The following is a 26,191-nucleotide window of genomic DNA, read 5'->3' as shown; positions in this document are numbered from 1 at the left end:
GCTATATTTCAGGTAATCACTCCTATCTGGTGTGTGTGAGCGCTTTAACTTTTTTTGGTTGTACATGTTTCTTTAAGTATATATAGTGGTGATATACTTGGTTTTGGCTGCACCACCCACCGTTTTGACCCTTTAGCGCCACCTCTATACTATTTCCTGTTATCAGACTATGTAATGTTCTATGTCAGTGCGTGTCAGACTATGTAATGTTCTATGTCAGTATCAGACTATGTAATGTTCTCTATCAGTCGGTATCAGACTATGTAATGTTCTTTGTCATTCGGTATCAGACTATGTAAGGTTCTATGACAGTCGGTATCAGACTATGTAATGTTCTATGTTAGTATCAGACTATGTAATGTTCTCTATCAGTCGGTGTCAGACTATGTAATGTTCTATGCCAGTCGGTATCAGACTATGTAGTGTTCTATGTCAGTCGGTATCTGACTATGTAATGCTCTACGTCAGTCGGTGTCAGACTATGTAATGCTCTACGCCAGTCGATATCAGACTATGTAATGTTCTATATCAGTCGGTGTCAGACTATGTAAGGTTCTATATCAGTCGGTATCTGACTATGTAATGTTCTATGTCAGTCGGTGTCAGACTATGTAATGCTCTACGTCAGTCGATATCAGACTATGTAATGTTCTATATCAGTCAGTGTCAGACTATGTAAGGTTCTATGACACTCGGTATCAAACTATGTAATGTTCTATGTCAGTGCATGTCAGACTATGTAATGTTCTATGACAGTCGGTATCAGACTATGTAATGTTCTATGACAGTCGGTATCAGACTATGTAATGGTCTATGTCAGTGCGTGTCAGACTATGTAATGTTCTATGTCAGTCGGTATCAGACTATGTAATGTTCTATGTCAGTGCGTGTCAGACTATGTAATGTTCTATGTCAGTCGGTATCAGACTATGTAAGGTTCTATGACAGTCGGTATCAGACTATGTAATGTTCTATGACAGTCGGTATCAGACTATGTAATGTTCTATGCCAGTCGGTATCAGACTATGTAATGTTCTATGTCAGTCGATATCAGACTATGTCATGTTCTATGTCACTCGGTATCAGACTATGTAATGTTCTATGTCAGTGCGTGTCAGACTATGTAATGTCAGTGTCCAGTGAAGCAGGAAGTCAATGGGCAGGGTAAAAGGGTGGGACACTGGTGCGAATCACGTGACCAGACCTGCCAAAAGGGGAGAACATGCCCAAAAAGGGGGCATGTCTGTCCAAAGAATTTGAAGGACAGCCTGGCATGAATGCATGTCAGGCTGCCCGCCAATCATGCAGGCATACTACGCAGGCAGCACCCTGAGCTTGACATAAATGCGTCTAAAGATGCGCCCACTCCATGCTTTCTAAGGACTGTCCCCTAGCACTCACTGGTCCACTTGTCTCCTTACTTTCTTACTAGCAGGCAGAAATTCCTGGTATATAGTCTGAGACAGAGAAAAGGTGTATTTAGTGAGTGTAGAAGAAAGGGGGCATGCCACAGTGTTAGAGAGACCAATGTCTGGATTACCTAAACTAATTTTATTGTCAGCCAGTCCACTCAAGTTTTGTTCCCATACATCCCTCTTAAGCTTCCAAACTTAAAGCGACACTATATTCACCAGAACAACTACAGCTTATTGTATTTGTTCTGGTATGTAGAATCATTCCATTCAGGCCTTTTGCAGTAAACACTGTCTTTTCAGAGAAAATAACTCCACTGGCCGCTCCTTAGATGGCTGCTAGAGGTGCTTCCTGGGGCAGTACTGCCTATTGTGCAGCACTGCTATTCAGTGTCTCCACCCTCTGCATGCAGACACTGAACTTTCCTCATAGAGATGCATTGATTCAATTTATCTTTATGAGGAGATGCTGATTGGCCAGGGCTATGTTGGACTTGTGATGGCTCTGCCCCTGATCTGCCTAGTTGACAGTCTCAGCCAATCCTATGGGCAAGTATTGTAATTTGCTCAGACCACCACTTCTGATGATGTCAGCAGACAGTCAGTTCAGAGGCAGAGCCAGCACCTGCAGACTTGAATACAAGTTATATTTTACCATACTTAGGGAGGCAAGAAGGGGCCAGGGTGGTGGTTTTAACATAATAGGGTCAGAAATACATGATTGTGTTCCTGACCCTATAGTGCTCCTTTAAGCAAGAGTATGTGAAGAGTAGTTAGGGTTGCCACCTTTCTTGGGAAAAAATACCAGCCTTAATCATTTGTATAATCACAAGGAGTGACATCAGAGAAAATTCTGTAAAATCACCAACAAACTACTCACAGTTTGATTCTGCTGTATAGATGGATTGCTCCCAATGTCTCCCAGTGTCTCAGTCTCGCAAGTCACCCAGTGTCTCAGTGTCCCTATGTATCACAGTGTCAGTGTCCCCATGTCGCCCAGTCCCCTAGTCTCCAAGTGACTCGGTGTCCCCATGTTGCCCAGTGTCCCAATGTCTGTGTGTCCCCATGTCACTAGGATACTGGGGACACAGTGATACCCGGGGACACTGAGAGACATGGGGACACTGAGAGACCCGGGAACACACAGACATGGGGACACTGGGAGACATAGGAACACTGAGACATTTAGGGAAACTGGGAGAAATGGGGACACTGAGACACTAGGAACACAGACACTGAGAGACATGGGGACACTGAAACATTTGGGGACACTAAGACACTAGGGACACAGAGACATGAGAACACATACACTGGGAGACTAGGGGACACTGGGAGACTAGGGGACACTGGCTGGGAGCCAGGGCCGGGCTGGCCCACCGGGATACCGGGAAATTTCCCGGTGGGCCGCAGCAAGCTGGGGCCGGGCAGACTGCAGAGAGACCTGTCAGTCTCCCTGCACAGGGAAAATCAATTTCGCAGGCATGCCCCGCCCTCAAGCCCCGCCTCCTGTCTGGAAGCTCCGCCCCCGCACGCAAGCCCCGCCCCCACGCACATTGATGATGCTGGAAAGCTGCTCACTGGACCAGCAGCAAAGGTATTTATATTTACCTTTTAACAGCTTTCCCTAGCCACCTTACAGCCCCCTTACTGCCCCCTTACTGCCCCCTTACCCACCTCACAGGCCCCCTTACCCACCTCACAGGCCCCCTTACCCACCTCACAGGCCCCTTACCCACCTCACAGGCCCCCTCACAGGCCCCCTACCCACCTCACAGGCCCCTACCCACCTCACAGGCCCCCTACCCACCTCACAGGCCCCTTACCCACCTCACAGGCCCCCTCACAGGCCCCCTACCCACCTCACAGGCCACTACCCACCTCACAGGCCCCCTACCCACCTCACAGGCCCCCTCACAGGACCCCTACCACCTCACAGGCCCCCTACCCACCTCACAGGCCCCTTACCCACCTCACAGCCCCCTTACCCACCTCACAGGCCCCCTTACAGCCCCCCTACCCACCTCACAGGCCCCTTACCCACCTCACTGGCCCCCTTACAGCCCCCCTACCCACCTCACAGGCCCCTACCCACCTCACAGGCCCCCTTACTGCCCCCCTACCCACCTCACAGGCCCCTACCCACCTCACAGGCCCCCTTACAGCCCTCTACCCACCTTACAGCCCCCTTACCCACCTTGCAGGCCCCCTACACACCTCACAGGCCCCCTACCCACCTCACAGCCCTCTTTAAGCCCCCTTACCCTCCTCACAGGCCCTCTTACCCACCCCACAGGCCCCCTACCCACCTCACAGCCCCCTTTAAGCCCCCCTACCCACCTCACAGGCCCCCTACCCACCTCACAGCCCCCTTTAAGCCCCCTTAGCCACCTCACAGGCCCCCTTACCCACCTCACAGGCCACCTTACCAACCCCAAAGGCCCCCTACCCACCTCACAGGCCCCCTACCCACCTCACAGCCCCCTTTAAGCCCCCTTACCCACCCCACAGGCCCCCTTACCCACCCCACTGGCCCCCTACCCACCTCACAGCCCCCTTTAAGCCCCCTTACCCACCTCACAGGCCCCCTACCCACCTCGCAGCCCCCTTTAAGCCCCCTTACCCACCCCACGGGCCCCCTTACCCACCCACAGGCCCCCTACCCATCTCACAGGCCCCCTACCCACCTCACAGCCCCCTTTAAGCCCCCTTACCCACCTCACAGGCCCCCTACCCACCTCACAACCCTCTTTAAGCCCCCATACCTACCTCACAGGCCCCCTTACAGCCCCCTTACCCACCCACAGGCCCCCTACCCACCTCACAGGCCCCTACCCACCTCACAGCCCCCTTTAAGCCCCCTTACCAACCTCACAGGCCCCCTACCCACCTCACAGCCCCCTTTAAGCCCCCTTACCCACCTCACAGGCCCCCTTACCCACCTCATAGGCCACCTTACTAACCCCACAGGCACCCTACCCACCTCACAGGCCCCCTACCTACCTCACAGCCCCCTTTAAGCCCCCTTACCCACCTCACAGGACCCCTTACAGCCCCCTTACCCACCTCAAAGGCCACCTTACCCACCCCACAAGCCACAGGCCCCCTACCCACCTCACAGGCCCCCTACCCACCTTACAGCCCCCTTACCCACCTCACAGGCCCCCTTACAGCCCCCCTACCCACCTCAAAGGCCACCTTACCCACCCCACAAGCCAAAGGCCCCCTACCCACCTCACAGGCCCCCTACCCACCTTACAGCCCCCTTACCCACCTCACAGGCCCCCTTACAGCCCCCCTACCCACCTTACAGCCCCCTTACCCACCTCACAGGCCCCCTACCCACCTCACAGCCCCCTACCACCTCACAGGCCACCTAACCAACCCCACAGGCCCCTTACCCACCTCACAGGCCCCCTACCCACCTCACAGCCTCCTAACAACCTCACAGCCTACCTTACAGTCCCCCTACCAACCTTACAGAACCCCTACCCATCATACAGAACTCCTACCTACTCACAGTCCCCCTACCCACCTTACAGCCCCCCTACCCACTCACAGTCCCCCTACCCACATACAGAACCCCTACCCACTCACAGCCCCCCTACAGCTACCCTATCCACTATACAGAACTCCTAAACACCTCACAGTCCCCCTACCCACCATATTAGAAAAAGAAATATATATCAATAATATGTAAGGCGTATATGTATGCATGTCTTGCCACCCCAGATGACTGAGTAATCTATAACACACACACACACACATATATATATATATATATATATATATATATATATATATATATATATATATATAATGTGTTTATATATTACTCAATCATCTAGGGTGGCAACACATAGCCGTACGTATTACATGTGACAATACATGGCGCACTGACTTATGGGGCTGGCATAGGTTTTTTCCAGGGCTGCTTTGTATCCCCAGTCCGGCCCGGCCCCTGCATGAAGCACCATGAAGCACCATGAGGCTGCAGCTGCATCACGTGACCGGAGGAAAGAGAAACCGGAAAGGCACACACACATCGCCTTGGTAATGACGCGCGGCCATCTTGGGAAGGTCGCACACACTCCTATGGACATTAACAGACGGCGGCCATCTTGGAGGAGGCATAAGCATTAGAACTCTCGCCGGAAACACTCCTTATATGGATTTTAAGGATGGACTTCACAGCTGCCGATATTTTTCAGTAATTGGATTAGTAATTGTATGTGTTAGGCATGATATATAAGCAAACTGTCAGTCCATTTGTGTTATGCACCTGAGGAAGACCTATTGGACTAGGTCGAAACGCGTTGTGCTTTATTTATATATTTTTATGTATTAAATTAAAGTATTTACTTATTATCTATTTGGTGACCCTGGTTCCTGATTTATACACAAAGGAGGCGGTTGGCGTTTTTCCCAAGGGACCCTGACTGCATTACCAGCACCAGATTCAGCATACTGCTTTTAAAGTTTAGAGCCAACTCAGAAAGGCTCTAAATATTGTGAGTTTTCCAAGTTTTTTACACTCTTTACTGTGGCTAAGATGTATTGCCCTATGATGGTTTTTTATATTCACAGAACCTAAGGGTCTACACTTAAGACCAAGGATATCATTCACTGTGTGCGCAACCACCGCCCTCTTTTCTGTTTTAAAATAAAACTCTTACTCGCGTGTCAGCGTTCCGGGTTATATTGTTTACATACCGTTTATGGCTTACTCAGTTGATTGACAGAAATTAAGCCTCTCAAACAGATTATTAACTTGTTACACTATAGCCATAATCCGCTGTGCAAGAGTTTGAATTTTTATTGAGTCTGGTGTTGAGTTACAAAATCCTTCAAACAAACCTGTAATTTCTAATTAACTCGGTAAGATCGGTTTAATGTAATACGCTCCGCTTTTTCTCGTTGTTGTTTTCGCCTTTTTTGCCGTTCATGAATGACTGTTTCTCTTCTAACTACTTCATAAATTCAGATATGTGGGTGCACCCTCACTAACCCCCGGCATCAAAAGAAGAGAAAGACCTTTGTAATCCAAAACTGGCAGCCATTTTTATCACCTTGGTAACAAGCAGAACGCGACCCCAGAATAATGTGTGTAAAGGCTGTCAGCCCTGAGCCATATTTCACAGAAAATGTCATGCTGTCCAAAGAACAGGCATTTACTTCTTCAGGGTAAAACAAATCAGTAGTAACAGACTTTTATTTAGTTTTATTTTCTCTTTCTTTGCACCAGAGAGGCTTGGATGCCTCGGCGCAGGACAGGATGACAGCATTTTAATTGTGATGGAATTTTTTTTCTTTTTTGATTTGTCTTTAACCCCTTAAGGACCAAACTTCTGGAATAAAATGGAATAATGACGTGTCACACACGTCATGTGTCCTTAAGGGGTTAAAGAAATGGATGAAATGAAAAGTGGACGTAATTTTCATCTGATGTTAAATCCATTTTTCTTAGCGATAGCCGCCATCTTGCCGCAGATCCACATACTAACTAACTACCTTGTTCGTTGTTTTTTTTTAGTTGATGTTATAGTGGAAATATAACTCATTGACTGCTCAACAACGCCAAATCCTGTGAAACTAGACTTCTGTGCATTCTGCATACATGCTCTGACGTGTAACAGACACGTGATTATAAGATCACGCTAGTTTCAGAAGATTTCACTGGTTTTTGGAGCATTTTCTTTTTAGCAAAGCGAGAGTTGCTAACTTGAAAATTTTAGGACAGATATTTATTTTATTTGTAAGTAAACTTCTAACTTGAAAGTATCAATAAATGTACTACATATTGTGGATTAGAGGGAAGCAAAAAAAAAAAGGGCTATTTCTCCAAACACTGTGTTCCTGGGGGGATATTGTCTCAGCAGTTATTGGCTAACAGTGGGTCATGCCATAACATGTAGGAATCATGGTGCTTCATGCAGGGGTCACGATGCATCACTCAAGGGTCACACTGCAACAATCAGGAGTCACAGTACAAGTCGAGAAACCTAGTGATCCCTGGGATCACCATACATCAGTTGTGGTCACTCACAACACTAGTCAGAGGTCACACTGCACCTGTCGGAGGTCACACTGCACCTGTCGGAGGTCACACTGCACCTGTCGGAGGTCACACTGCACCAGTCGGAGGTCACAATGCACCATTCGGAGGTCACACTGCACCAGTCGGAGGTCACACTGCAACAATCGGAGGTCACACTGTAACAGTCGGAGGTCACACTGCACCAGTCGGAGGTCACACTGCACCAGTCGGAGGTCACACTTTAACAATTGGAGGTCACACTGTAACAGTCGGAGGTCACACTGCACCAGTCGGAGGTCACACTGCACCAGTCGGAGGTCACAATGCAGCAGTCAGCTTATGGTGTTTCAGTCCGATTTCACATATGTAGTGAGGGCCACAATATAATGGAATCTATCTAACCTTCTATCATGGAAGCGTTATTATCCTGTAAGGTTAAATGATCTGGCTTATGTAGACTTTAACTTTTTCCAATTTATCCTAACAATAACATACTGTGTGTAATGCCCTCTATCAGTTATCACTAAACCCCTCTGCTGGGAGGCAGATCACATGTCCTCCTATCGCTCCGCAGTGGTGCTGAAACCATATTAATAAAAAGGCCTTAATAGAAGCCAAGTTAACCAGGTGACCCAGAGATCATCGTCCCTTTAATTGCTATCCTGGCAGATTAATAGCAGATTAATGAAAGAATGGGGAGCTGGATACTTTGAGTTAAAGTTCTTTCTCCAGATATGAGACTTTGCCTGGCTGAACCATCTCTCATTCTTTCTGTGTCTCTGACAGTTGAGGTCATCTTGCTGTGACCCCATCCAGCTGTGCTGTAGCCACGTGTCTGGAATTCCAAGGCCACGGAAAAGGGGTCTCATACAGTCAATGTCAAGAGAAGTGCTCACACTGGGACGCTCTCTCTATCCAGTCTGATGACCTGACATGATCAATTGTCCCAGAGAGGGGCATGTGCTTTACACACTTCTAGTAAAAACATCTGTTCATCCTGCACACCAACTCCCATTATTCCCATACAGCCACATGTACACGCTCGGCAAGTCAAAACGGTTTTCTGTGCACTGTCCAAATTTCACTATTTGTCTGCACTAGAAAACCAAAATTAATGATAAAGATCCCCCTCAGCACCACCCACACTTAATTCTAATAATATAAATAATATCCTAACGCTGCCACCACCAAGACAATGTATAAACAAGCCACAAAATACGATTTAGCGCAGTATCTATGCGACACACTTGAACAGAGTAATCTGAATGTACCTTTCTTGGTTAAATACGTTGCTATTACTAATTTAAGATTTCCACTAATTTGGTCTTATCAGATGACATGAGTCCTTACCGGACAAAGTCAGAACAGAAATATTTATTATGAGCAAAACAGTAGTTACAGTGCAAATAAAACCACAGGTGACAAAAAATTATTTACACCAACAACAACCGAAAATAAAACGGAGAAAGAACAGAAATCCTAACTACTTAGATTGTAAGGTAACAGTATTTTTTTTGTCTGGGGGTCTACGGCAAAGAAAGATGGCGACTTACTCAGAGTAAGCACACTGGTCATTTGCCCATAGTTAGATTTATACCCCCTGTATTCATCTCAAATTTCCAAGCTGGCCCACAGGTTTTATATTTCATAGTTACATAGTTACATAGTTACATAGCTGAAAAGAGACTTGCGTCCATCAAGTTCAGCCTTCCTCACATATGTTTTTTGCTGTTGATCCAAAAGAAGGCAAAAAACCCAGTTTGAAGCACTTCCAATATTGCATCAAGCTAGGCAAAAAAAATTTTCTTGACCCCAGAATGGCAGTCAGATTTATCCTTGGATCAAGCAGTTATTACCCTACATTGAAAGATTATATCCTTGAATATTCTGTTTTTGCAAGTATGCATCTAGTAGCTGTTTGAACATCTGTATGGACTCTGATAAAACCACTTCTTCAGGCAGAGAATACCACATCCTGATTGTTCTTACAGTAAAAAAACCTTTCCTTTGCCTTAGACGAAATCTTCTTTCTTCTAGTCTAAACGCATGACCTCGTGTCCTATGTAAAGTCCGGTTTGTGAATAGATTTCCACACAATGGTTTGTATTGGCCTCGAATATAATATATAATATAATATATAATATTATATTATTTAATTCGTACTATTTGGACCAATTTAGGGATTTCTTAGCATTTTGGCTAGATGACAACTTGCAAAATGTATTCTGGCGCAGCCTAATTCATTGTTAACTAAATAAACCTCTAAGGATTCAGCATTCGACATCCCATAATACTGTCATGCCACCTGGGGTTTTACTGACTAAACCGTGAAAGGAAACATTTCCTAAAAGAATTCCGAAACGGCCAATTGGGAGTAAACTGCTGGATTCCAAACCAGTAGAATGGCCGTCATTTAACTATTCTGATTTACAATTCACAGTTTAGGAAATACAGCAGTTGGTAGCCACCCAGACCTATAGAAATACGATGGGAGGAGATTCTATCTTGCACATCATCATACCTGGCTGGCTGTTAGGAAACCCGAGCAAGCTGATACCACCTTTGAACAGTCATATTAGTAATAACTATATATATTGTTAGTTAATATTTACAGTTGTAATAATGTCCAAGGAAATAGAGCCTTCGATGGTTCTACAGTTACTATGGGACTTGTGTTGCCACCTTGTGTTCACTTGTGGCATGATGAGTTAGTGTTGATTCTAAATCCGTTGATCACAAGGCTTTATACATTTAACTAGTAGGTCATTCACTAAGATCCCTGTAGAATCCATGTATAATCATTAAATTCTACAGGGTACAAAATGTACAGGCTACAGGGTATCTTTTCTGATTCGATTGCACAGAAGCTGGTCCACGATGCACTGGGCAATAATGAATCCGTTATCTCTGTTGAGTAGTTGGGGTAGATATTTAGTGAATATGTTCTACGAAACCTTATTTAACACCGCGTCGATGTGTCTGTCAATATTCCTGTATACAGACTATACAGGTGCCTGGCTGCCAGCTGTGATGACATTGATTGACTGTTGTAATAAACATTCCCCCTGCTGGATCTCTTTCCTCTGTGAGACTGTATATATACACATAGAAGTGTCTGTGTCTAACAATTGAGCTAGTTGTGTTACACTGCGCTCACTGTAGGCCATAGGAATGCCAAGCGTACACCATAAATTAAGGACCGCTGACATGGTGTATGGCTGAAGAGAGAGATACTCCTTAATCCCTTGCATGACTCCTCAATCTCTGGATGATGTGGATTAAGACAGGAGTATTTCCCCTGGTGGGACATAAATGATGGTTTCCTTCTGCTATAAAAGCCCTCACTTCTAATTACATCCATATATGACCCCTCGACTCGGGTGAATCCCCCCAGGGTGTTTATGGGCAGAAACTGCAGCATACTATATATTCCTACTAACTGCTTTTATGGCCACTTAGCCACCGTGCCTTTAACAGTCTGAAGGAGTTTATTTACTAAGCAGTGATATGTGGACTACTGACAACTAAATTACAAAATCTAAACCATGTTCTGCGAGTATAAAAAAAATAACATAAGTGGAGAATTTTACTAAATCATCTATTATGGGTCAACTTTAGAATAACATTTATTTACTGCAGTTTTTCTGTTTAGTGAATAAGCCCCTAATTTCAGAACAATGACTACTGCAATTTTCTAACAGTAATGGTGGATTTGCAGATATGCTCTCAGGCAGTCCGTGGCTCCGCTATAATTTTATATTTTAAATAGTTGTGGTGGACGCATGAAAGTGCCCATAGTCAGACAGTGAATTCCAAAGTACCATACGGGAACACATATGTTCTAAAGGGAATAACATGAAAGAAATAGGGCAGGATTTTTTTTAGCCACATTTGTAAGACCATTTAATTTGAACTTGCTCACAGGAGTTTGCAATCTAAAAGGGCTAGACTTGTGACTTCATAGTCCATCTTGGTGTGAGCAGACATCAAACTGCAATGCTTTGGTACTTCACATTTTTAATAAGGTACCAAATTTATGTCCATGGTGACGGTAGACCAATACAGTGACCATTTTAAATCAGTTCTTTATTTAAAGTATTCTAAGTATTTGCATTGGACTGAGGTACCACGTTTTGTTAGAGTAACCAGTTGCCTGTGCCATATTAATATGATTTACCGATTCCAGCCTGTTTATTGAGAACCCAATGTTTGCCACGTATAAGTCTCACTGTCACCGTCTGGGGACTTTGCATAATTTGCCACATCGCCACAGGTGGCAGGGGGGCAGGGAAAGGTGAGATTTACTTACCTGAATCTACCCCTCGCAGGTGGTGAAATCTTCCTCTGGTCGGTCCTCTTCTGCTTTTGGCGTTTCACCGACGTCACTGCTGTACTCTCGCACATACAGCTAATATTTTTGCAGCCGTCACTGGTGAAATACTCATTTTGCAGGCGGACGGGTGATAGTGCTGCTTTAAATGATAATAATGGATAAGAAGCTAACTTTGGTAAAGGACTGAATGTCAGGGTTAAATGAAAGGGAAGAATCAACGATAACCTTGAAGCTGGCAACAGGAGGAGGGCACCTGTGAACCACTATTAAGTTTGTTTGGTGGCTCTAAGAAAAAATTGGCCAAAAGGAGTGTATGATGTATTTCTTTTATTTATTGTATATTATGTTTTTCTCGAAAGGGTAGTGGATCCAGAGCATAGCTTTCCAATGTAGGTGTTTAATAAAAAAATGAAAAATAGTGTGTAGCTTGCTGTTCAGAAAAAATATCTAATGTCAAAATTATATCAATTAAAACAAAAATTATTTTATATCATTTTAAGGATATTCTCACCATGAAATTATAATAATTCAATAAAGGGACATCCCACTGCCCAAATATAAAAATAATAATAATAAACACAGTTTAGTAAAAATACCCCAATGAAAACATGCACGCATTTAAAAGCAAAAACAGTTGTGAGAAAGATTGAATTTGATGGATGCATGTTTCTTTTCAGACTATGTAACTATGGTAAAAAAGATGATTGATTTCTCCCATCTCATTACAGAAGAAGTGGATGTGCTAGAATCACTCTTTCTCCATTCTGTGAACCTTGCGAACGTCTCTTTTGGGGCCGAAAACTCCTGCCTGTCCTTAGAAATGGGCCAATACTCCACACTAAGCGTTGCTACTCGGACAACGTTCGGAGACAGGTAGGTGTACTCGGGTTACACGTTGGTTTAACCAGAGCTTGACGAAAGCAGGAACAGGCTGTTACCATTACATATTTACTTAACTTAACAGTTCTTATATTCGTATCCAGAGCACTTTAACATTTATGCAAAAATAACATTGACTAATATACAAACAGGGGCTAAACATATAGACACTGGAACTAAAACTTACAATCTAGAAAGGGAATTTTACGTTGAAACAAAAGTTTGAGGGGAGAACATTGAATTTTGAAGTAACAGAAATGTATCCACAAGTGTGACCATATCAGGAGTAGTTTATACCGTACACATAGAGTATGATGAAGATAGAAGCAATTCTCTACCTGCATTGAATGTGGAGAAATTAGAAGACAATGAGTAACAGTAAGCAAAGTATAGAACAGAGACAAAGAGTTCCAAATGCACGTGTCCACCTTCCAAACGTTGTACATGCTTATAGCTACTTATTATAGAAAGAAATAATTTAATTCCCCTGAGTTCAGGACTATGTATATTACAGAATGCCTGGCATAACTACCTGTCGATTGGCCAAAGCGTTAATCCCATCAGCACAACTTGAAATTAGTAAACAGTAATGTCAGTAATTTTCAGCCCAGTGTGACTCTGCTCCAGCAGTGGATGCTAAAAAAACTATTTCATAAGCTCTAAATCCTCATTATGTATGCATGCGCGTCTCGTCCAGACAAAAATAACTCTTTAAGTGCTGTGTCAGAGTTTGTCAAAGCACGCCCGTCAAACATTCAAACATTGTAGCAAAAATTAGGGCAAAAATCTTTTTACAACATTTGGGTTGCCTAGTAAATGCGCAAGTCTTCCTCGATTGAATGCCCCTAAGAATCAATTCCGTGGTAAATTGGGTGAAATGTATCAGTACTTTCTTTTAGGAATAACAATAGGACAGGATTTCATGCCTTTTTTATTTGTTGGGTCAGTATCGGTTTGTGTTTCCTGCCATGGTCACCTACTATGTAGCATGTATTGTGTTAACAGCTTGGTCCTGTCCTTTTGCAGTTTTGCAGACGGGTTGTCGCTGTTAGTCATGTTACGCTCATCTTTGAAGGACGAAACAGCTCTTCTAACTATCCTGAACCTACTCGGAGAGGTCTCCTTTCAGATCCGGATTAACCCAAGCGCTCTCATATTCATCTCCAGCCGCAGAGGCCTCTATGAGTGAGTATGCCGACATTACCTGTTCGAAATCTGGATTGAAACATGGTTTTCTTTCCAGCTGTTTGTTTTTTTTAAATGTTGTGTTTATTATTTTTAATCCTAAAATTCACTCAACGTGATCACTTAGACCTCCGAAGTCACATAGAAATGGGTGGAAAATTTCTCGTTTTATAAATTGTAAAATAAAACCAGTGGGTTGGGGTGTTTGAGTGGAGTATATGCCTACGCAGAGCATTAGAATAGAATTAAATATCTATTAACAATTTATTTCTCCGATTTTTAAGATTGTGATACAAGTAGCAAAAGGGGGGAATTGGCAGTTTATAAATATGTGGTTAATGTCCATGTTATTTTTATTTGATTTGATTATATCCATATGTAGATTCCCGGTACCATCCCTCACGGATGGTAGATGGCATCGCGTAGCCCTCTCTATTTCTGCCAAAGGTGTGTCTCTCCACGTGGACTGTAAACTGGTGGAGACCCTTCCGTGGTCCAACTTTTTTGGGTTGGGGGTCAGCACAGATGGGATCGTAATGCTTGGAGGAGTCATTGATCCTTTTGATGTCCCCTTTAATGTAAGTTCAGAATATCCTTTCTGTATATTTTATAACTTTGGGAATGTGTGTCTGCCAGTCTATACCCCTCCCTGCCCCCTCTTTTTTTATTCAGGTGTCAAAACAATACATGGTTATTCACAAATATGAGAATTCAAAGTAAATTTCAAATTTAAGGCCGGAATAGCCAAACAGAAACACACTAAAACATAAGTGAAATTCTTATTATGTTTACTCTATTTACAACTACATTTTACATTAATATAAAAAGGTTTAAAATGCTGCACAAAATACGAAATTTGCAATAATCAGGTGACTTGGAAAGTGCTGTCAAACTTCACACGGCACGTTTTCAGATAATCAAGGTTATGATCCACGGGAAATAAAGTCAGCTCTGGATACACCTGGTAATTGTCTTGACAATTACCGCAGAAACTTTTTCTTTGCCAAGTTGCGAAGGTGAGAGTTGGAACATGTGGTGAAAGAACAAAAATGAGTTTGACAGTTGAAAGAGTTGGCTGGCTATAAGCCAGTTTACTAAACACTCAAAAACACACAAAAATGTAGGCAGTAGGAAAAGTGCATACAAGAAGTTAGTCAATTGACATTTAGATTTCAATAGAATTAGAAAAAAAAATCAGGAATTGTGGAGAATTTACAAGGGAACTGCAAATTGAAGGGAAAAGTAGTTTATTACATATAAGGTTTGTTTTTTATTGACACATTGAAACTTAAAGTCAGTAAATATTCATCACAACCCGTTCTTCTTCCCAGACGGCTTATATAGCACGCCAAACACAGGTTTTAGCACACACAACCCGGAATGAATGGATCAACAAGACAGGTGTCAGATGTGAAATCTAATATCACTTACCGTCTGTTAACTGAAGACTATGGTTAAAAATTTAATAAAGTGTAATCTGTCAGGAATTCTAAATGTATTCACAGTGAATTAAACATTTTACACCAAAATAGACACATTGTAAAATTCTGCTGGTTATTTAATTTTGTCTATTTTGGCCAATACTTTGAAATTCACTTTGATTACAAATTCAGGATAACTCATTAAAAACACAAATTATTCACAGATTTTGGTGAATTACAACCAAATTACAGAATTTAGGCCATGAGTGACTGATTGGGCATGATTTGAGTATGTAATAAAGAAGTGGGTTGGCCCATGAGATTATCCAGTGTGGCCGGACAAGGAGGGGGTAACCCTCAAGGTATAGAATGCAAAGGGAGAGAGAGTTGTCCTTATGATGTTCCTAATATAGGGATGTTAATTACAGAAAAGATCTTCCTAGTTTGTTTAGGAACCAAGGTATTCTTAGGGTAAAGCGCCCAAAAGAGTTAGGTGTACTGAAAAAACGTTAAAAACTTGATACTTTAATGGGGGGATAGACGATCCTAACATAAACATTCACCGATTTAAAAGTCTCAGTAGGATGCTGGCTAGCTCTTGACTAGTGTCCAGACTTACTTTCACAAGACAAATCGGGGTGTATAGGTAGGGGGGTAAACATAGAGGGAAAAGACACAACATAAAATGTGGACACAAGTTGTATGATAGTCCAACTTTGTGCGTACAGATATCGTTATTTCTATAGTGTAGGTCTACTCGTGAAGTAACTTATTTTACTGTACTTCAAGTTGTGTGATAGTCCAACTTTGTGCGTGCAGATATCGTTATTCCTATAGTATAAGTCTACTCGTGGAATAACTTGTTTTACTGTACTTCAAATGGGTACAAGTGTCAACATAATATCGTTATTCCTGTAGTGTGGGTCTACTCGTGGAGTAACTTATTTGCTGTACTTCAAATGGATACAAGTGTTTAGCATAATGCACTTGTAACCAATTATATGTATCAATACAAGTTCCGGATGAGGTCGTGTCAATAAACCTTGCCCGAGAACATGTATATCACTACTTCCTTGTACTTCAGTTTCAGTGGATACACAGGTACAAGTCACCATGTGTGGTATAATACGTTTCTAACCAGGTAACTCTGTCACCATGTGTTATGGTTAAATGATTACCGATGTCAAATCACCCTATATAACACAATGCAATCTTAGCCACAATTATTTTTGTCAACATGTGTGCTGGATGAGGCAGTTTCAGAACACAGTTATGTGGTTGCTTTCTTTTCCCATTAACCTCTAAGGATTAGCTCGTTCTAGGCCGTAAGTGGCTATTGGAGGAGAATGCTTAGTTACTGTTCTCTCCGGAGAAAGGGTCGTCTCAACTGGGGAGTAAAAGAGAGATTTGGCTACATGTCCGGTTTCCCGAGACTAAGCGGTGTTTGGGAGATGTTGATGACACTCAATTGGCCAACGCACGAGGTATCGTCGTCTCCCAGTTCAGAGAGATCTGTGGATTAGATAACCACTTAAGTGCTGACGGGTGTTTCTCTCGTGATGGGCAAGTAGCGGGGAGTGGGCGCTGGAAAGTGATCAGATGTTTAGTCTGGTCGGTGTGCCGTATCTCTTGCTAGGTTGCCTCTTAAGTTAGTGCCTGCCGTTACGGATACCAATAGCAATCATATACCGTTTAGCGGCTAGGCGGGCTGCCCAATTATTCCCGTCAAATTTTCTCCTACAGCTAATCGTGGAGGTTTTAAAGAGGAGAAAGAAAGATGCCTTCAAGGGCACCTGGTTATAGTAAAGCAAGAGTGAAGGTGATTTGCTAGTGAGTCAAGTAACTTCGTGGTAGAAGTAGCGGTAGTGAAGTAATTAAATAGTATTAAAGACCAACAGTCGGTCAATCTATTATTCTGCACTGTTTTTCGCTGGCCCAAGTACCCTGATGCCTTGGTCGGTATCGCAAACAAATAAAGAGTTTGTTTGGAGTTAGTCTCAGGAGTAGTTGGGTATATAGCATAGTTTAGAATAATGTCGGAGGAACCCGACGCGCGTTTCGCCCTGTTTAGGGGCTCGTCAGGGGGAAATGACTCCCTCCACTGGTGGAGTTTATAAATCCCGCCCAGGCAGCTGATTGGTCGAATTTCGGCTGTCAGGGAATGAGAGACTACGGTGGCTCAGTAGAGTCAAAATTGTTAGTTTAATTTAAAGACACAAAATTGCCGAAATTTCTTGTGTACAATTGGTTTTCAAATTCGTCACTGCGATTAGGAGCATGTCAGTATAGTGTCAAGAAAGGGAAGTTGTGCTCTATAGCAAATAAGGGATGATTAGTTTGTCTCTTCCTTGAGAATATATTATTTATGTGTACTGATATGTGCTCAATTCGTCATTGTCTCTTAATAGAGTGCTGGTTTAGATATTGTCCATCTATGAGATGATACAATAGGATTACAGGGGATGATCTTTTCGGATTGGTTCAATATGGGGATCAAATGGTGGTATTATTCCGGTATTTCTGAGAATAATGTCAGTCCACAGGGTAATTTTGTTATCACAATCTAATGTGTGGGAGCATACAAATGTGTAAGGGCACCATTTGGAGTGTTCCCAATTACTGGTGAAAGACCCAGTGGGTAGAGAGCAATTATTGGTTATACACCGTTGTCTAAGGTCACTGGTGAATAAAAGGTGTGTAATTAAAGTCTTCGTTTAGGCCATGAGGGGCTAGAGTTTTAAAGGTGAAGATCCAGAGAGATTCTTTTTGTAGGAGGATTTTATTGAAGTCACCTTTCCTCGGATTGGGCATCAATTTCTCGATTGCCTGAAATCGTAGATTATCGCTATTTCCATTGTGAAAGTTGACAATGTGTCGCGCTACTGTGGTTGGGGTAACAGTGTTTTTGATCGAGTTGATATGCTGCAAGACCCTTCTTCTGAACTGTTGGAAGGTCTTGCCTATGTACTGAATACCACAACTACATGTGATGAGGTATATCAGGCGGGTGGTGCCACAGTTTATCAAGGCGTTGGTAACTACCTTGACTTGTGTTTGAGTGGAGATTACTGCTTTAGTGGGTAAGATGTACTGGCAGGCCTTGCAGTGGCCGCACTTGTAGGTGCCTTTTAACTCAGAGAGCCAGTTTGATGGTGCTGAAGGGGAGGAGAGGTGACTGTGAACCAACTGGTCCTGTAAGTTGGGTGGTCTCCGTGCTGTCAGGGATGGGTGGCTGGGTAGTATTTTTTGAAGGGCCGGATCATGTCGTAGAATGGGCCAATTCCTTTTGAAAATATTTGTCATACAGTCCCAACCTTGGTCAAAGGTGGCAATGCAGCGGGGGGTCCTTGAGTCCTGTGTAGGTCTAGTGAAGTGGAGACTCGTGTGACGATCGGTACCACTGGCTCGTTGAAAAGCCCGCTTAAGAACCCGATTAGGGTATTGGAGTTCCTTAAAGCGGGATTTGAGGAGTTGGCATTCCTTATAGAAGGTCTCATCTTTTGAGCAGTTCCGTCTCGCCCTTAAGTACTGACCATATGGAATAGATGCTTTGAGTCTATAAGGATGGTGGCTGGTCCAATGTAATAGGCTATTTGTGGATGTTTCTTTTCTGAACAGTTCGGTCTGAATTGTTCCGTCTTGTTCCAAGATGATCTTGAGGTCCAAGAACACTAGCTGGTGCTCGTCAATCACGTGTGTCAAGCTAAGGTTAATGTCATTGTTATTTAGCATCTTGACGAAGTCCTCGAACATGGTGACGGAGCCTGTCCATAGGAGCAGCATATCATCTATATACCGATGCCAGGTTAGAATGAATTCATGAAATTTGCTAAACTTGGTGGTGGTAACGATATTCTGTTCCCACCATCCCAGAAACAGATTAGCGTATGTGGGTGCACACGCTGTCCCCATAGCAGTACCGGAGGTCTGGAGGTAGTAGGAGCCGTTGAACACAAAGTAGTTGTGTGTCAGAACGAACTCGAGTGAGGCCAAGATGAAATCCTTTTGAGCGTCATTGTATGAGGTGGTATTTAAGAAGAACCTACAGGCCCTTAATCCCATGTGGTGAGGTATGTTCGTGTAGAGGGAGACCACATCAAGGCTAGCCAGTTGTGTGTATGGAGGGACAATCCTGTCCTGCAACATGAGTAAAGTCGATTTTGTGTCCTGGAGGTAGGAAGGTAACTTTAGCACTAAGGGATGTAGAATTTTTTCAATGTATTTACTCAAACATTCGGTCAAGCACTTGTTCCCCGAGACGATGGGTCTACCCGGGGGGGGTCGAGTACCCTTATGCACTTTGGGTAAACAATAAAAGGTCGCAATGGTTGGAGTTCTATTTGGGTGTAGAAATTTGAATTCATCTGGGTTGATGGTTTGTTGACTTAGAGCGTCATTTAGAAGTGTTTCTAGTTCAATGATATAGATGCTAGTAGGGTCTGAGGGAAGTGTTCTGTAGTAGGTAGTATCATTGAGATGAGACAGACACATGAGGATATATTCAGAGCGGTTCAGGAGCACGATGTTACCGCCTTTGTCGGCTGGTTTGATTATCAGGTCAGGTTGTTTTTGTAAATCTTTAAGAGCTCTGCGTTCTGAAAAGCTCAGGTTGCTTTCCCTGCGGTTCTCATTGCTGTTAGTATCGAATTCATTAAGTGACATCTGGAGAAATAAGTCATCATGGGGGGTGTCGGAGAAGTTGGGGGTGAAGTGACTTGGTGGTTTGAAGTCTGTCAAAGGTCTCATAGGGTTATTTTCCTGCAGGAGGCTGTCCAATGTTTTAGATAGTTCATAATCCTGAAGAGATAGGCCCAGTTCATTTGCTGCTGCTTGGTCTTTTTTGGTGTGCATAATATTGAGGGCCAGTTTTCTTCCGAAGAGGTTGAGATCTTTGGCCCAATTGAATTTATTGCATATGGGTGTCGGTACAAAAGATAGTCCTTTGTTCAGCAGGCTCTTGTGGTGTACAGAGAGTTGAAAATCGGAGAGATTAATTATTTTCATATTTGTTGCTGTCTCTGAGTCCGATTTTGGGGCTTGTATGACCAACGATCTCTGTCTCTCAGGCGTCCCCGCAGTTGGTGTGGCTGTACCTGGTCTAAAAAAGGATTGGAGGTGGGAACAGTTGGTTCCGGATTGTCGCCTGTGATAGGGATGTCGAGGAATGAGACAGTTTTGTCAAAATTCCTAAGGATACTCTTATTTGAGTTTGGTTGTGAACTTGTATCTCTTGGACGTGACCTGTTCCTTGGATTCGGGGGTCTTCGTCTGTTTACTGGTTGTTGGTCCTGATCTGACCAATCTGTTTCCCCAGATGATGATCCCCTAGAGTTATTTCTGCGTTTGATGTTGGTTTGCCTAAAGATATTACCGTTTTTGAAATCTTTATAATCTCTTTGAAATTTGTTATGTTTTTTCGTTTTCAGATGTTGTTTGTAATTGACAATGTTTTGCTGTAGTTTGATTTCCATGGACGGATATAGGTCATCAGTCTTATGGTTTTTGATTTGAGTAATCTCGCTCTTCAGTTTTAGGTTGCAGGCTTCGAAGTTGCCAGTTTCTAATTTAACCAAGAAGTCCATCAATTTAAACGAGCAGCTTAGTAGGATTGAGTTCCATTCGCCAAGCTGTTCCTCGGTTTGGACTTTATCTGGCAATAGGATTTCAGGGCGTAAGCCTCTCGGTACTAGCTTTTGTTCTAAGTACTGTTTGAGGCTAGTTAGTTCCCAGAAACTTTTTATTTGTTCCTGGTATGTTTTTTGAATTTCGAAAAATGCCGAGTTAATGTTATCCTTGCTGATGCCATGCGAGGATAAAGGGTTGGTCGAAAACACGTTAATGATTTCCTCTTGGCCTAGATTAGGGTCGCCTAGTTTGTCAAGGAGGTCAGTCATTAGTGAGGATAAGGTTAGGGATAGTAGGACACGAAGACAAATGATTGGAGAGACACACTACCACCATTGATCTCTATGTGGAAAGGCTTGTTAGCATGGCCAAAATTGGTATTAAAACCTAAGGTTAACGTAATAAAGAAGTGGGTTGGCCCATGAGATTATCCAGTGTGGCCGGACAAGGAGGGGGTAACCCTCAAGGTATAGAATGCAAAGGGAGAGAGAGTTGTCCTTATGATGTTCCTAATATAGGGATGTTAATTACAGAAAAGATCTTCCTAGTTTGTTTAGGAACCAAGGTATTCTTAGGGTAAAGCGCCCAAAAGAGTTAGGTGTACTGAAAAAACGTTAAAAACTTGATACTTTAATGGGGGGATAGACGATCCTAACATAAACATTCACCGATTTAAAAGTCTCAGTAGGATGCTGGCTAGCTCTTGACTAGTGTCCAGACTTACTTTCACAAGACAAATCGGGGAGTATAGGTAGGGGGGTAAACATAGAGGGAAAAGACACAACATAAAATGTGGACACAAGTTGTATGATAGTCCAACTTTGTGCGTACAGATATCGTTATTTCTATAGTGTAGGTCTACTCGTGAAGTAACTTATTTTACTGTACTTCAAGTTGTGTGATAGTCCAACTTTGTGCGTGCAGATATCGTTATTCCTATAGTATAAGTCTACTCGTGGAATAACTTGTTTTACTGTACTTCAAATGGGTACAAGTGTCAACATAATATCGTTATTCCTGTAGTGTGGGTCTACTCGTGGAGTAACTTATTTGCTGTACTTCAAATGGATACAAGTGTTTAGCATAATGCACTTGTAACCAATTATATGTATCAATACAAGTTCCGGATGAGGTCGTGTCAATAAACCTTGCCCGAGAACATGTATATCACTACTTCCTTGTACTTCAGTTTCAGTGGATACACAGGTACAAGTCACCATGTGTGGTATAATACGTTTCTAACCAGGTAACTCTGTCACCATGTGTTATGGTTAAATGATTACCGATGTCAAATCACCCTATATAACACAATGCAATCTTAGCCACAATTATTTTTGTCAACATGTGTGCTGGATGAGGCAGTTTCAGAACACAGTTATGTGGTTGCTTTCTTTTCCCATTAACCTCTAAGGATTAGCTCGTTCTAGGCCGTAAGTGGCTATTGGAGGAGAATGCTTAGTTACTGTTCTCTCCGGAGAAAGGGTCGTCTCAACTGGGGAGTAAAAGAGAGATTTGGCTACATGTCCGGTTTCCCGAGACTAAGCGGTGTTTGGGAGATGTTGATGACACTCAATTGGCCAACGCACGAGGTATCGTCGTCTCCCAGTTCAGAGAGATCTGTGGATTAGATAACCACTTAAGTGCTGACGGGTGTTTCTCTCGTGATGGGCAAGTAGCGGGGAGTGGGCGCTGGAAAGTGATCAGATGTTTAGTCTGGTCGGTGTGCCGTATCTCTTGCTAGGTTGCCTCTTAAGTTAGTGCCTGCCGTTACGGATACCAATAGCAATCATATACCGTTTAGCGGCTAGGCGGGCTGCCCAATTATTCCCGTCAAATTTTCTCCTACAGCTAATCGTGGAGGTTTTAAAGAGGAGAAAGAAAGATGCCTTCAAGGGCACCTGGTTATAGTAAAGCAAGAGTGAAGGTGATTTGCTAGTGAGTCAAGTAACTTCGTGGTAGAAGTAGCGGTAGTGAAGTAATTAAATAGTATTAAAGACCAACAGTCGGTCAATCTATTATTCTGCACTGTTTTTCGCTGGCCCAAGTACCCTGATGCCTTGGTCGGTATCGCAAACAAATAAAGAGTTTGTTTGGAGTTAGTCTCAGGAGTAGTTGGGTATATAGCATAGTTTAGAATAATGTCGGAGGAACCCGACGCGCGTTTCGCCCTGTTTAGGGGCTCGTCAGGGGGAAATGACTCCCTCCACTGGTGGAGTTTATAAATCCCGCCCAGGCAGCTGATTGGTCGAATTTCGGCTGTCAGGGAATGAGAGACTACGGTGGCTCAGTAGAGTCAAAATTGTTAGTTTAATTTAAAGACACAAAATTGCCGAAATTTCTTGTGTACAATTGGTTTTCAAATTCGTCACTGCGATTAGGAGCATGTCAGTATAGTGTCAAGAAAGGGAAGTTGTGCTCTATAGCAAATAAGGGATGATTAGTTTGTCTCTTCCTTGAGAATATATTATTTATGTGTACTGATATGTGCTCAATTCGTCATTGTCTCTTAATAGAGTGCTGGTTTAGATATTGTCCATCTATGAGATGATACAATAGGATTACAGGGGATGATCTTTTCGGATTGGTTCAATATGGGGATCAAATGGTGGTATTATTCCGGTATTTCTGAGAATAATGTCAGTCCACAGGGTAATTTTGTTATCACAATCTAATGTGTGGGAGCATACAAATGTGTAAGGGCACCATTTGGAGTGTTCCCAATTACTGGTGAAAGACCCAGTGGGTAGAGAGCAATTATTGGTTATACACCGTTGTCTAAGGTCACTGGTGAATAAAAGGTGTGTAATTAAAGTCTTCGTTTAGGCCATGAGGGGCTAGAGTTTTAAAGGTGAAGATCCAGAGAGATTCTTTTTGTAGGAGGATTTTATTGAAGTCACCTTTCCTCGGATTGGGCATCAATTTCTCGATTGCCTGAAATCGTAGATTATCGCTATTTCCATTGTGAAAGTTGACAATGTGTCGCGCTACTGTGGTTGGGGTAACAGTGTTTTTGATCGAGTTGATATGCTGCAAGACCCTTCTTCTGAACTGTTGGAAGGTCTTGCCTATGTACTGAATACCACAACTACATGTGATGAGGTATATCAGGCGGGTGGTGCCACAGTTTATCAAGGCGTTGGTAACTACCTTGACTTGTGTTTGAGTGGAGATTACTGCTTTAGTGGGTAAGATGTACTGGCAGGCCTTGCAGTGGCCGCACTTGTAGGTGCCTTTTAACTCAGAGAGCCAGTTTGATGGTGCTGAAGGGGAGGAGAGGTGACTGTGAACCAACTGGTCCTGTAAGTTGGGTGGTCTCCGTGCTGTCAGGGATGGGTGGCTGGGTAGTATTTTTTGAAGGGCCGGATCATGTCGTAGAATGGGCCAATTCCTTTTGAAAATATTTGTCATACAGTCCCAACCTTGGTCAAAGGTGGCAATGCAGCGGGGGGTCCTTGAGTCCTGTGTAGGTCTAGTGAAGTGGAGACTCGTGTGACGATCGGTACCACTGGCTCGTTGAAAAGCCCGCTTAAGAACCCGATTAGGGTATTGGAGTTCCTTAAAGCGGGATTTGAGGAGTTGGCATTCCTTATAGAAGGTCTCATCTTTTGAGCAGTTCCGTCTCGCCCTTAAGTACTGACCATATGGAATAGATGCTTTGAGTCTATAAGGATGGTGGCTGGTCCAATGTAATAGGCTATTTGTGGATGTTTCTTTTCTGAACAGTTCGGTCTGAATTGTTCCGTCTTGTTCCAAGATGATCTTGAGGTCCAAGAACACTAGCTGGTGCTCGTCAATCACGTGTGTCAAGCTAAGGTTAATGTCATTGTTATTTAGCATCTTGACGAAGTCCTCGAACATGGTGACGGAGCCTGTCCATAGGAGCAGCATATCATCTATATACCGATGCCAGGTTAGAATGAATTCATGAAATTTGCTAAACTTGGTGGTGGTAACGATATTCTGTTCCCACCATCCCAGAAACAGATTAGCGTATGTGGGTGCACACGCTGTCCCCATAGCAGTACCGGAGGTCTGGAGGTAGTAGGAGCCGTTGAACACAAAGTAGTTGTGTGTCAGAACGAACTCGAGTGAGGCCAAGATGAAATCCTTTTGAGCGTCATTGTATGAGGTGGTATTTAAGAAGAACCTACAGGCCCTTAATCCCATGTGGTGAGGTATGTTCGTGTAGAGGGAGACCACATCAAGGCTAGCCAGTTGTGTGTATGGAGGGACAATCCTGTCCTGCAACATGAGTAAAGTCGATTTTGTGTCCTGGAGGTAGGAAGGTAACTTTAGCACTAAGGGATGTAGAATTTTTTCAATGTATTTACTCAAACATTCGGTCAAGCACTTGTTCCCCGAGACGATGGGTCTACCCGGGGGGGGGTCGAGTACCCTTATGCACTTTGGGTAAACAATAAAAGGTCGCAATGGTTGGAGTTCTATTTGGGTGTAGAAATTTGAATTCATCTGGGTTGATGGTTTGTTGACTTAGAGCGTCATTTAGAAGTGTTTCTAGTTCAATGATATAGATGCTAGTAGGGTCTGAGGGAAGTGTTCTGTAGTAGGTAGTATCATTGAGATGAGACAGACACATGAGGATATATTCAGAGCGGTTCAGGAGCACGATGTTACCGCCTTTGTCGGCTGGTTTGATTATCAGGTCAGGTTGTTTTTGTAAATCTTTAAGAGCTCTGCGTTCTGAAAAGCTCAGGTTGCTTTCCCTGCGGTTCTCATTGCTGTTAGTATCGAATTCATTAAGTGACATCTGGAGAAATAAGTCAACATGGGGGGTGTCGGAGAAGTTGGGGGTGAAGTGACTTGGTGGTTTGAAGTCTGTCAAAGGTCTCATAGGGTTATTTTCCTGCAGGAGGCTGTCCAATGTTTTAGATAGTTCATAATCCTGAAGAGATAGGCCCAGTTCATTTGCTGCTGCTTGGTCTTTTTTGGTGTGCATAATATTGAGGGCCAGTTTTCTTCCGAAGAGGTTGAGATCTTTGGCCCAATTGAATTTATTGCATATGGGTGTCGGTACAAAAGATAGTCCTTTGTTCAGCAGGCTCTTGTGGTGTACAGAGAGTTGAAAATCGGAGAGATTAATTATTTTCATATTTGTTGCTGTCTCTGAGTCCGATTTTGGGGCTTGTATGACCAACGATCTCTGTCTCTCAGGCGTCCCCGCAGTTGGTGTGGCTGTACCTGGTCTAAAAAAGGATTGGAGGTGGGAACAGTTGGTTCCGGATTGTCGCCTGTGATAGGGATGTCGAGGAATGAGACAGTTTTGTCAAAATTCCTAAGGATA

At 43.4% G+C, this 26,191-nt stretch overlaps 1 protein-coding gene across 1 annotated transcript in view; it reads left to right on the top strand.

The window, feature by feature from the left end:
* Positions 1 to 26,191, top strand: part of LOC134573271 (collagen alpha-1(I) chain-like) — a 196,441-nt gene that overhangs the window by 83,142 nt on the left and 87,108 nt on the right. Inside the window, exons 2-4 of the mRNA XM_063432922.1 lie at positions 12,508 to 12,652; positions 13,685 to 13,843; positions 14,226 to 14,421. Coding sequence (XP_063288992.1) covers positions 12,508 to 12,652; positions 13,685 to 13,843; positions 14,226 to 14,421 — 500 coding nt within the window. The remainder of the gene's footprint in view (positions 1 to 12,507; positions 12,653 to 13,684; positions 13,844 to 14,225; positions 14,422 to 26,191) is intronic.

This window comes from Pelobates fuscus, chromosome 9, assembly GCF_036172605.1.
Source record: "Pelobates fuscus isolate aPelFus1 chromosome 9, aPelFus1.pri, whole genome shotgun sequence".
In the NCBI taxonomy this organism is placed as follows: Eukaryota; Metazoa; Chordata; class Amphibia; order Anura; family Pelobatidae; genus Pelobates; species Pelobates fuscus.
The sequence above is the reverse complement of the archived record's forward strand: the minus strand, read 5'-3'. Positions and strand labels throughout refer to the sequence as shown.